Consider the following 12,601-nt stretch of genomic DNA (forward strand, 5'->3'; position numbering starts at 1 on the left):
GCGTGTAAGTTGTCATCGGTGTGTAAAATTCCATAAAGTCCTCCATGCACGACAGATTTATTTTCTGCTGATCTGCTTTTATAAGTCATTATTTTTACCCAAACACACAAAAAATATTTATTGTACAGTATTTATCTATCTAGACCCTGGATTCATTCATTTTTGAAAAAAAGACACGTGTTGTCATTTCTGTGACATTATGTCAACCGTGTAAAAGTAAAAATAAATGAATACATAACTAAAGCAAATACTAAAAAAAAAAAATAAAAAAAAATAAGGATCCCCCCTCCACAGTATTAATGTATCTTTTTTTGTTTGTAATTTTATTTTGGCAAATAGCATTGGCAACGTACAAGGCGAGTTCCAGAGCGCTTTGTTTGTGTTTTCTTCCACACATGTGCTGCCTCTGCTCTAACAAGTGACCCCATTCCTCCTTCCCTTTATTTTTGGGCTTGGTGTAGCTCCTGGGTGTGTCCCTGCTTCAACTCGACTTTCGTGGGAACTTTCTTGTCATTGGCCAACTCATAGATCAGCTACTTGAGGCATGGCAGTTTCGGCAAAAGCACACACACACACACACACACACTCCATGCGCCGCTCATGCGCAGCCTTACAGGCCCATGTGTTGCAGCATATCGTGGAGCCTCACCGGGCTCTGTTACCGCGAAAAAAAAAAAAAAAAAAGGCGAACACGTACCTCGTCGTTTCTTTGCGTTCTTTGCTCAGAAATACGCAGGATTGGGCTTGTGCGTTTTGGGGTATAAAAATGGCCGCCCCCCGGGGGTGAGTAGAGGGCATGAACCAGAGGATAAGTCTCTGCTTCTGAGAGGCGAAGGTGCCATAAAAATTCCAGAAGGGAGAGAAAGGGGAGAGGAAAAAAAAAAGAGAAGCCAAACGGGTGAGCTCTGGCCGACGCATGCATGTCCAGCTTTGCAGAGGCTTCGTGACCTCATTCCTGGTTCTCGTCTTATTTGCTATTATAAACCCTGAAGCGCATCTATCCAGGTTGCGAGACGTAAAGCTGAATAAAAAGGCTTTGAATGGATAAAAAAACAAACACAAGGGAAAGAATATAAACTCTAGGAGTGTTTAACTTTTCCCTCCCCAATGATCATTCTTCTGGTCTTTGTGTTCCGAAAAACGTAGAATTGTAACCATGTCTGTTCAACGTCGAATAAAGATCAAATTATGCTGCATTTGTCAAGCAATGGCCCACGGATTCCCTCGTTTTCTGCCTATTATTAGTTTATTTTGTATTTTTCTTCGTGTTAATTTTTTTAGCTATTTCGGGAAAACGTTCTTCATATGAACCTATACATTACTTAAAAAAAAAACAAAACATTTATGCATTTATTTCCCAACATTTTCACCCCCATCTCGTTGTTTCTTCGAGCTTGATAACAAAACTCGGCTCCCTTTTAGTTTCCCATAAAGGAAAAACCAAATTCTCTTATCCGCCTTATAGATGACATCTCACTCACACAGAAGTGTAACTTCGCTGGAGGACGGAGTGTTTAAAAGTCAGAATGACGGAAGAGTCGCCTCTAAATAAGACCAAAAAAAAGGTCGTAATATGAGCGTGTGTGGTGGGGAAAAAAAACACGCAATAGCCATCTCTTCTAAAGCGTCTGCTGTTTGGAGTCGTCCCATTTAAACCTGCTTGTAAGCTGTATTTCTGTGCTCATATAAAGCCTGTGTGTGGGGGTATTAATTTTGCCAAAGTGGCACTAACAGCAGGCTCTGAACGGCAGGCTCTGTTGCGTTATTTGATCATGTGTGTGTGTGTGTGTGTGTGTGATGTCTCGAGCTTCAATCTCTTCTCCCAACATTTATTCATCAGTACGTTCTCCCATGAAGTCGTTCGGTTATTTTATGAGTAAAGAAAAAGTGCGAAAGAGTGGCGGGCCGTGCTCCGAATGGGCTTTTATTCTATTAAAGCGAGCCTATTTACAGCCATCTCCCGGCACAACGTGCATAACAGATTCTGATCGAATTATTCCTGTATGCTATCTCTGGAGAGATTGCACTCTCAGCGTGTCACTTGTTGTATTGTTTGGGAGACCTCTTTCTTTGCCGCAATGGTCGTTAACCTCCGAATGACCCCTCCGAGCGTGGAGCCCACGCCTCGAGAAAAAAAAAGCAAAAAAAAAAAAAAAAAAGCGCCGCAGACAGTCAGTGCAACAGTTGCGCCAGAGGATGGCGCAGCACGACAGTGGAAGAACGCCTCGCCTAGCCGAGAGCGCCTGGCGGGGGGAGGCGCGCACTCCCTCCCATCCCGCCGGAGTGTTTCCTGCGTGCACGAGTTTACCTCTGGAGGTCACCAGGCAGGATTTACGACTGGTCAACAAAAGCACGTGATTCAGCCTCGTACCCCATATTTGGTTGCCTACGTAAGAGAGAATCAAGTCCATGTCCCACTCTCATTTCCATAATTCATCATAAATTGTGCAAGGGTGCAATAGGACGCGCTAAAGCATAAGAGCCACAAATCAAGGAGCTGCAGGTTTTTGCTGTTTACTTCCCCTAAAAGAATAATCCTAAAACAGCAGCAATACCTGCAGCGGGCAAAAAAAAAAAAGGTGGAACTGTCAACAAATGAGCTCCTATTTTGTGAACTCATTCTGCGGTCGCTATCCCAATGGCGCGGACTTTCAGTTACATAATTATGGAGAGCATAATGCCGCGAACGAGCCGTACAGGGACTCCACGGCCATGCATTCCAGCAGGTACGGCTATGGCTACAACGGAATGGACCTGACGGTCGGGCGGACCGGTGGCGGACACTTTGTGGGCAGCGAGCGGACGCCGGGCTACTCCCCGACTCACACAGCTGCCGCAGCAGCAGCAGCAGCAGCGAGTCCTTCCGTGGAACACGTCAGGTACAGCCAGTCCACGGGCGGTAGCCAGAACTCGTCCCTGTCGCCTCCACCTGAGCCCCTGCCGTGCTCCTCCTCCACGGTGGCCAGCTTGTCGCCGAGCGTCGAGACGCAACCCCAACTCAGAGCCGTGAAGAACTCCATGAGCGGCGCTCAGTGCTCGGGCTCGAACGGAGGAGGCACGCTGTTGCTGGGTCGGGACTGTGCTTCCAAGGCTTCCCCCCTGGAGGAAGAGAAGCCCGCGGGGAGCGCACCGACGACTCCTCAGAGCGGCAGCGATTCGGCACAGCCTCAGATATACCCGTGGATGAGGAAACTCCACATAAGTCATGGTAAACTGCTCACTTTAATGATCTGCTATTGATTTTGTGTCCTCTATGTTGACCTGGTGTGTTAGTATTTAAGAAGGCTTACACCTTACACGCTAAAAAGAGAGATTTTCTTGTGTTTTATGATAACAGAGAAGTCATGTATGTATATATATATATATATATATATATATATATATATATATATATATATATATATATATATATATATATTCCACAAAATGAAATTGACAGGGAGTCGCGCCTCTCACCTGTTTGGTAAAGCTTTGATTTACCCAGATAAGGATCACCCAGGAAAACTCGCTAATCACTCGCAGGAATGAATCGTAGTTTTAATGATGGAACTGAATTTCCAAACATGTTGTGTACATAGTTCAATGTGGTGAACGTGTAATTATCCAGTTGGTTAGCTGTTCTTTTTTTTTTTTAACTCATAACTAATTTGGCTCATAATGTGCAGCGCCAAATTTACAACAAATGTCATGGATCATTCTGAGATAAATTCATTTAAAGAAACGTGCCATGAATTCCCTAAAATTCTGGCTCCAAATTGCTCTCAGAAAAGAATAATAATAATAATAATAATAAAAAGGTCAGTTTAGTTTCTAACGACAACTTTTTCAGCTAGAATATTCAGCTCCACGAACCATGACTCCCGAAATTAGCAGTGCTGTGTTCAAAGTTTACGCGCTCCTGTAGAAGTCCTATTTTTTTAAATAACTCTCTTCTCCCTGGTGTGTTTCTGTCCAAAGATTTGTCCGGACCGGAGGGGAAACGAGCCCGAACCGCTTACACCCGCTACCAGACCCTGGAGCTGGAGAAGGAGTTCCACTTCAACCGGTACCTGACCCGAAGGCGGCGGATCGAGATCGCCCACGCCCTCTGCCTCTCCGAGAGACAGATCAAAATCTGGTTCCAGAACCGCAGGATGAAGTGGAAGAAGGACAACAAGCTGAAAAGCATGAGCATGGCGGCCGCGGGCGGGGGAGCCTACAGGCCTTGATAACCACCCACACCTTCATCCATAAATAAAATGGAAATGAAATAAACTATTGAAAGTGTAAAAAAGCAAAATAAAAAATCTCGCAGAGACTTGTTGGAGGGGGGGCTCTGAGCCACCACCCCCACCTTCTGTAAATGCCCCCATTAACCTTATATTTCCTTTATATCATCGTGTTAATCAGTATGCGAGTAAAAAAAATATGCATTCTGTACAGTTCTGTTTAGATTTAGGACAAAAAAATCAGCAACATTTAAATTATTTCTTGTTCAGAAGGGGGGGAAAAAATCAAAAAGCTTGAACTTGTCCAGTAAAGAAATGAAAGAAGAAGAAAACAAATCTGTGATGCACTCCAAACAACAGCCTAATAAAAATGAAATAAATAGAAGGTTTGTGTTTAGTTCTATCTGCACATGTACTGTATATGTATGTATTTATTTGTCTCATGTGTTGTGCCAACTCGTCAGAAAAAAAGACAAAAACAAACAAAACAAAAAAAATACTCGCATCCGATAACCAGCAAATAAGCGTTTTGTGTGCGTAATTGTATCGTGAACACACGTGTATGGACAGAGGTGCCGCCTCGCCCCTTTGTATGTACAGTGGTGGTGCCTTGTTTTTTTAAGTTTTCCTTTCTTTTTTTCTTTTTTTTTTTTTTGCAGGAGATTATATTTGACTTGCTCACCTGGGCGCAGCATAGTTAACAAAAAGACGTGTTTGTCTCTGTTTTTCTCGCTGTTTCTATGTGGAAGGTCCCCACCTGTATGACTTCATCGTGATGAGCTTTTTTGTTGTTTTTTTTTGTAAATGTTTTACAAAGACTGGAAAAGGGGGAAAATATGCTTACAATAATCAGAAGAATGATATTGACGCTCATGTTGATGATGGCTGTCGTGGCCGTGATAATAAACTTTTTACTGGAACGGCAACTTCAGTGAGTTTCTTTTGCTCGGGCCCGCTTACTGAATTACTTTCCCCCACCAAGAACTGGACACGGATAGGGTTGGCTAGGCCTTTGTCTTTATTTAGGCCGGAAAAAGAGGAAAATTCGTTTTTTTAAAGCTAAAGTTCACATCCATATTTAGCAGACGTTGTAAAAGGTTATCAAATCCAGCCCGCATCGTGATAAAGGTTCTTATCTCCCCTTGGCACCTTTTAATATTCCCCAGAATTTAAGCTAGTGGTGGAGATTTTTAACCGCATTCAGCCATAAACATTTTTTCACTTTTGAAATGTTCAACCTCTTTCAGATGTCTTTACAGACGTCTTTGGGTAAAAAAAAAAGCCTTTTAACCTTTCATTTTCAGCCTGAGTGGCTTTTCACCTTTTGCGTGTTTAACCTCGGTTGTTTGGACGGCAGCGAGCGTCTTCTTCCCTCTGGCTAGTCCTAGATCTGTACAGGTAGCTGCAAAATATTCATCTCCCAAAAAAACAAAACAAAACAAAAAAAAAAATGAGCAAAGTTTCTCTCCCTTTTCCTGAGCCAAATCTGGTTGAACTCAACAGGTTCCCTCGCTGAATGAAAGCTGTTACTCACCTTGCTCTGTTGCTGCATGGGGGAAGTGGGGGGGACCCCACTAACAAGCTCCGTGCATGGGGCCAAACCCCCCCCCCCCCCCACCCTGCTTTGCGCACACTCTCCTGAGCAAATCCCCAGCAAATTAACTCGACTTTTTTCCCCGGCCGTAAACTTTATTAGAGAGGCCGATTCTGGCTCCTCTTGACATTTGGGTGCTAAATGAATGGGGGGTTTTGTCTATGAATTAGATCGTAAAAAATCAGCCGACAGCGCGGCCAGATAGGCTCACTGGCCATAAACGGTCACGTGGTGGGCCATTAAAGTAAGTTTTATGGTTTTGGGGAGTTGACAGTATATTGCACATAACATATAATCGCAGCGAGGGCGAAGCCTTGTCTGACTCTCTCTTTGCAGCCTCTGTTGCTCGGACTTTCCTCTCAGCGTGGACCGGACACGCTCTCTCTCCAGGATGAAGACCGCCTCTCTGGGTAAGTTTCTCCAGACCAACCGGTAGCCAGAGAGCAGTCACCCCCGTGTTAAACAGCCGTATTATTGTATTCGCTCCCCTCGCTATCCGTCCCTATTAGTGCATTACACTAATTTGTCAGTTGTGGAGTGCTGGATACTGGTCTCGGCAGATGTTGCGCAGGGTTGGGTCCGGCTCATGGCTATTTAATTGCTTCCTTTCCTGCGTAACTTGTTTCCCCTCCATCTGCGGTGTTAACTCATAATCCATTTTTACATGTTGGATAATTATCTCCGTGTCCATTTCCACCCCCACAAAAAAACTTGTCGTTTTATTACATTGGAGGACTCGCAGACCGTGCAGCCAGAACTGTGCCATATAGGGCAGCAGGAGAGCGTGCGGTGTTGCTTGATAAAGTTAAGCTCTGATGCAGGCCTGCAGATGCACAAAGTGTGATTGGATTGTGATTGCGCAGATTACTTTTTTTGGAGCATGCATATATAGGTCCAAGTCCCTGAAGGAAAGGAGAAGAAGCAGGGGTGGGGAAAAAAAGTTGCAGGAGTGCAGCGTGCGCTCCACATGTTGGCGCCGCGCATGGATGTGGACTTTGGAGCAAGCTGTAAACAGTGTCGAGTAAACACAACATAGGAAGAAGAAGCAGCGGGGAAACATTTAACAATTCCGTTCTGTGTCAACCGAGGTTTTCTTTTCCCCCATTACTGTGTGTGTATTTGGGGTTGAAAAGTTCAGATGACCTCCGAAATAGTCACTCTCGCTTTGGGGGTTATTTCCTGTCCAGAACGAGATGGACGGAAAGTCAAAAGTGGACGAAACCTTACAAATTCCTGTCTATAGAAAATGGTTATCACATTTAGTTAAAACAGCGGCACACCTATCTATCTATGTACTCTTAAATTAGAAGGACGAGTCTCTGTGCGCCCTTGGATTTGAAATGACTTATTTCACGCGCGAATAAGCGTGACACAACTGAGAAAAACAATCGGGAACTCAGATCTGTAAACTAATACTACTGAATACTCTTAAAAAATGTAACATAGTTTCCTGTTTATGGTGAAAAGGATGCCTTTTTTTTTTTTTTTTTTTTTTTGGCTGACCAGACACATTAAACATGACGGGGAGTTTGAAGACCTTATTAAAAAGAGAACTTGCCACGGTCAGAGAGAGAGAGAGAGAGCAAGAAATTGCGTTTTAACGAGTTATTTTACGTAAAAAGAAACGTTAATATGCACATAATTCGTTTAGAAAACGTGTTTGGGGAACAGAATTCATCCCTTGTCTGATTTAAATATCGACAACTCAAGGAAGAAATCAAGGTCACAGGAAAATTAGATTTATTCTTCATATATTAGATTCTTTTCTACCATGTAGAAATAAAAAATACATTAATTTTAGACTCAGAAATAAGAAAAGAAACCGCAACCAGACTCAAGTCCCTACAAAAATGCATTGTAGTGAGCTAGACCTAACAGAATATAACACTATAAGCTCTTTCCAGCTTCATTTTTGGAACACTGAAAATCAAACAGGACGTGCCTAGAGCGCGGATCTTTGGAACCGAACCACCCCCCCTCCTCTCCTCTCTTCCCTTTTGCCAATATTTCAAATAAGGGAGACAGTTCGACAGGGCCCCATGTGCAGCGCGCTGCCAGGCTAAGATAGAGAAGGGGAGCGCCGCTGCAGGTTCATCCGGAGGTCAGCCCCCTCAGCACAAAGATGAATCTGCATCCTCTCCGAGCCACCAGCAGAGCTCGCTTTAGGCCAAGTTCACTGTCACCCTTGCTGCACGCAGAGGGGGAAAAAGCGAGGGAAATAAACCGCTTCCCAACGCCAACAAAACACGCTGGCGCGCCTTTCACGTTGATGCCAGCTTTCCTATAAGGAGTAGGAGCATAAATGAAGTTATAGCGAAGGTTGCAGCCAGAGCCTGCGGTGATGCACCCGCACCGGAGGGGCTGTTGTGTGCAGAGAGAGGGAGAGGAGGAGAGAGTTTTGAAGCGAATGCCTCTAACAAAAGTGTTTTCCCTGCTTTTGCTCGCTCTGATTCAAATGGGCGATTTGCATATTTTACAACCCTATCAGCCTTCAGTTGCAATCTCAGGGCTGGATTGATTTCCTCCTCTCTGTCACTGGGAACCATCAGAAAGATGCAAAAGCCTTTTACATCATTTTTTTTCTTTTTTTTCTTTGGGAAACTCGTCTGCTTATCCAATTTATGGAAAATGATAATTAGCGCAAGTGGAGAAAAAAAGAAACGTTTTTTGGGTCTATGTTTTTGGAGGAGGCTGTGGGTGGTTGCAGATATCTCTCCTGGCTGCTACCGACGAGAGCGAAGATATGATGCAGAAGAGGAGGAGGAGGAGGAGGTGGAGGAGGAGGAAGAAGAGGAAAAATTGGGGTCAAAAGTTTACGCGCTGAGCAAGTCTCCGTCATCTGTTCATTCGGAGCTCGATGCCAGCCTTTATAATAGCGATCTTGACTCTCCACACAAAAGGCAGAATAGCTTTGCATTACATATGTTGCGCGGTGCACTCCAGGTGAACCCTGGAAAGCGCAGTGACCTCGCGTTAGGGACCAGGGAGGGGGGGGGGGGGTGGTTGGACCCCCCAGCACCACCACCCCTACACACACACACACACACACACACACACACACACACACACACACACACACACACACACTGCACGGGTTTCTCCCCCGCCACAGCAACAAGATTGAGTGTTTTGCGTTTTATTAGGGCGGCTGATTGGTGAATTTCCTTTGAATAAATTGCATCTGATATGTTTAGGGACGAGGGCAAAATTTGCATTTTGAGGATTGATACTCTCGACCCGGTCACAGGGTAATGAGAAGGCCCAGAGCTTCCACCCCCACCACCCCCTCCCCGAATAAGCCCCCCAGATCCTTTAAAAAACATTTAGCGCCTCTCTTCCTGATCAGCTGAATAGAATCCTTCTAGAAAAAGCAGAAATGGCACAGATGGGGGTTTTTTTTCTTTCTCGCGCGTTATCAGCTTCAGGATTTGAGTTTTCAGACATTATTTTTTTGTAATATTCTCTCAGGAAAGGTCTTAATAGCATCCAAACGGCAAGTACATATTTATTTTTGTTGTTCATATAATTAACCTTTTCACCTTGTGCGATTTTTTTTTTTTTTTTTTGAAAATACGTAGAAAAGACGACAGTGCGCCTTCTATCTAAACGTGACGATGCGGTGTAAAAGTGAAAGGGGAAAATGCGTAGCTAGGACGTGCAGTGGTATCAAATCCACACAGACAATTGTGTTTTTTTAAATGAATTTATTTTACACGTTTGTACATAAAATCTAACATGCTGTAAATCCTAAATGTGGACATGAGGTGTTGACCTGCCGCAGCATAAACCCACCTGGCAGGAAATAACCTGACTTTGTTGCTGAAAAGAAAACTGGTAAATGACTTTCGTCGTGTTTGTTTAGCTTAAATTTACATGGAACTAATGGGAATAAAAAAATAATAATACATTTTAACATACATATATATTTATATATATTTCTGGCCTATATAGTGACAAAGGCCGGTCGACTTGTCAGGAAATAAGAAAGATGTTCATGGAGCTTCAGAGTTGTTCAGAGTTTAAGGGTTCAGAATTGAAACAAGAGCGGCTGGCTGTTGATGTCCGGATCAAATTATTTTGTCTCAGATTTTTTTTTTTTTTGTCATAATTCTTTATAAGCAGCTGACCTAATAAATAAATAAAATAAAACAAAGGATAGACGACACAGCTTTCATGTTCAAAGTATATCTTCTTTTAATATCACAAAAGCACATTCACACATTTGACACCTGGAAAAGAGAACTTAGAATCCGATCACATCATCACAACTTTCTGTTTTAAAGGTTTTTTTTATTGCGACTTTATGAAGAAGAATTGAATGGAAATTACAACACTTTATTGCACATTTCTAAAAACACGTCATTGTTGTTCTTATTGGGGATTTTTTTTTTACAGATTCAAATGAAACACAGTCCACGCACGTAACATGTTTTGCCTTTTTAGAAACAGTTAAAATGCTCATGTAGTTAAAAATTAGTTCCAAAACAATTTAGAGAAGTTGTAGTTTTGTGAAAATGAGTTCCACCAGGCCTAATTTCAAAATGAAAGCGTTCTTAATAAGTTAGAGGGGTCTAGTTTGTCTCTGTTTGATGGCTTGCGATTCTGCACGTTTTTCCAAAAAAAAAAAAGGACCAATATTTCACTGGTTTTAAAACACTAGTTTTAAACCACAAAGGTCATGTGTTGTCTGATCTGTTTTATTCCCCCCCAAAAAACAGCGCATGACGCATAACATTGATTCATTTTCATTCTTGCAGAAACTTGTGCACTCCACATAACTTGTGCTTTTCAAAGGAAGAAATGCGTCTTTTGTCAACTTTTTAGGAACGTTTCTGCGCTTCCCATCCAAACCAGCAGCTGCAGAGCAACGTTAAGGACACTAATTGCAAATTATCGCTGCGATAACCAACGTGGTGAAAACGCGACGCATACCGTGCAAAAACGATTACAGCAAAAAATGCCAACCCAGACCGCAATGTTTCCTTAAAGGCGTGAAAGGTGCATGTTTCAGCTCAGATCCTTGGCATTTCTTGAGAATTTTTTTTTCCCCTCCCCGCCACGCAGACAGCAGACCTTGTGAGAGCCGTCTGCAATCTGTCACCATCGTCTCAGAGCACTTCTCTGATAATCTAAATTTACAGTAAACTGTCAGCGTGATATATGTGGGCTGACTAGACCTTCACTTCGCAGCGTGTATGCGCCCTGAAAGCCAACACCCCGAAACCCCCATACAACACCAAAGCTGGAAAAAAAAAATCTCAACTCGAGCCTGTTGCGGTTTCAGGCGCAATTTTCGGTTTCACGTTCATGTGGAAAATGGTACAGATAACGAGCATCTGATCACACGCCTTTGTTGGGTCTCATTCGGGCTGAAAGATTTTCTTTTTGTTGCATTTTGGGCACAGATATTTCCAGGAGCCCTTGCGCGCAGACACCCCAGCTTTGCGCAGGCCCGAAGCAGATTACACGGAGCTGCTCATTCCAAAAAAAAAAAAAAAGCCTTTCTAATAATGGCGTTTTAATAAAGGTGTTCGAGGTACATATATCAGCAACAAGTAGAACGAGCCGTAAAACACGACGCCGCTCCATATCCCCGCCGGCTTAATCTACAGTAAGTGGATAACAGCTTAGCAGACCAGCTCTATATTTATGCTGGAACTGCGTTAGAGTAGAAGAGGCGGCGGAGTGTGAATTCAGATATCATGTGAAGCCGTCTTACCACGCCGACATTATGTTGACACATTGCCTCTCAGGTGGTCTCTGCGGCCGTGCAGGACACCGTGAATCTCCGGCACGCCATTTGTAAAGAGTTAGGAGGGGACACAGCAGCAGCTCTGGCTCAGTACGCACAGGCCAGGTTGTTCTCAGGGGCTGCAATCCAAAAGCTGCAACTTTTCTGAAGGTTAGCATAGCGGAAAATAATTGGAAAAATCCTTCCCTCGCATGCAATTTATGTCCTTATAAGTATTTTTGCTATTTTTTTCCCCCCACAACCAACAAATTCCTGGAGGAGCCTCCTTGTTTGTTGAATAGTCCCCCCTCCCCTTCCAATAGTTAAAGAGAGCCTTACAAAACTGAAGTCCAAGTCCGGGGTGAGCCCCAGGTCACTGCGTCTAACAGATATGAAAATGTCGCCTCTTTGGAAAAAAAAGAGAGGGGGCAACGCCTTGTTGTTTAACAAAGACTGTCAATGGGCAAGATTAATCAGAAACAAAATGGAAACGGTGTCACCTCGGGGTCAGGCAGAAGTTATCTCTGTGTAGGGGAGCGTCAAAAAAAAAAAAGAGAATAGGAGAGAGGCTGAGCAGCAGCAGAGGAGGAAAAAAAAATAGGGAGAGAAAAGGAGAAAAAAAGAAAAGAAAGCTTTTGGTATTTCCGTAAGTTTTGTGGGCCCCCTTTTTGGTTCTCCCTTGCAGAGGCCTTGTCGAGGTGGATCAGATCCGAGAGGAGCCGCTGCTGCTGCTGCATCCTCGAAGAACACGGATGCAGAGGGTCATCTCGGATAAGGAGCGGAAACTGGAGGTGGACACGATGGCTGATGGCGAACAGCACGGTCAGACACACGTTTTATGATCTAATCATAAACAGGCAAAATGTCTTTTAGTTTTTAGTTTTCTTTTTACGTTACTTTGTCAGATTAGTGTTTTATTTTGGGGTCTTTTTCTTTTGCATTGAATCACAAGAAGAATCTGATTTCTCAACTGGATTTCTCCCTATTATTATTATTATTATTATTATTATTATTATTATTATTATTATTATTATTATTATTATTATTATTATTATTATTATTATTATT

The 12,601-nt window shown here is 43.3% G+C and overlaps 2 protein-coding genes across 4 annotated transcripts in view; both read left to right on the forward strand.

Moving 5' to 3' along the window:
• hoxa3a (homeobox A3a) overlaps positions 1–12,601 on the forward strand; it is a 36,549-nt gene that overhangs the window by 1,630 nt on the left and 22,318 nt on the right. Inside the window, exons 1-2 of one of the 3 annotated variants that reach the window (XM_036144994.1) lie at positions 6,133–6,212; positions 12,219–12,355. The exons of 1 other annotated variant lie outside the window; for it this stretch is intronic. The gene's annotated coding sequence lies outside the window, so the exon portion shown is untranslated. Of the gene's footprint in view, positions 1–6,132; positions 6,213–12,218; positions 12,356–12,601 lie in introns of those variants that run through there. One more of the 3 variants, XM_036144995.1, reaches the window with a different exon arrangement.
• On the forward strand, positions 288–5,489 carry hoxa5a (homeobox A5a). Its single transcript, XM_012874227.3, has 2 exons — positions 288–3,208; positions 3,958–5,489. The coding sequence occupies exons 1-2, from the start codon at positions 2,596–2,598 to the stop codon at positions 4,206–4,208; spliced, it is 864 nt and encodes a 287-aa protein (XP_012729681.2). The 5' UTR covers positions 288–2,595; the 3' UTR covers positions 4,209–5,489.

Source organism: Fundulus heteroclitus, chromosome 13, assembly GCF_011125445.2.
Source record: "Fundulus heteroclitus isolate FHET01 chromosome 13, MU-UCD_Fhet_4.1, whole genome shotgun sequence".
Lineage (NCBI taxonomy): Eukaryota > Metazoa > Chordata > Actinopteri > Cyprinodontiformes > Fundulidae > Fundulus > Fundulus heteroclitus.

Bases quoted from the DNA above. Each gene is read 5' to 3' on its own strand.
- hoxa5a (XM_012874227.3), top strand. From the start codon at position 2,596: ATGAGCTCCTATTTTGTGAACTCATTCTGCGGTCGCTATCCCAATGGC. The intron at 3,209-3,957 runs GTAAACTGCTCA...TTCTGTCCAAAG, and splicing joins GAAACTCCACATAAGTCATG to ATTTGTCCGGACCGGAGGGG.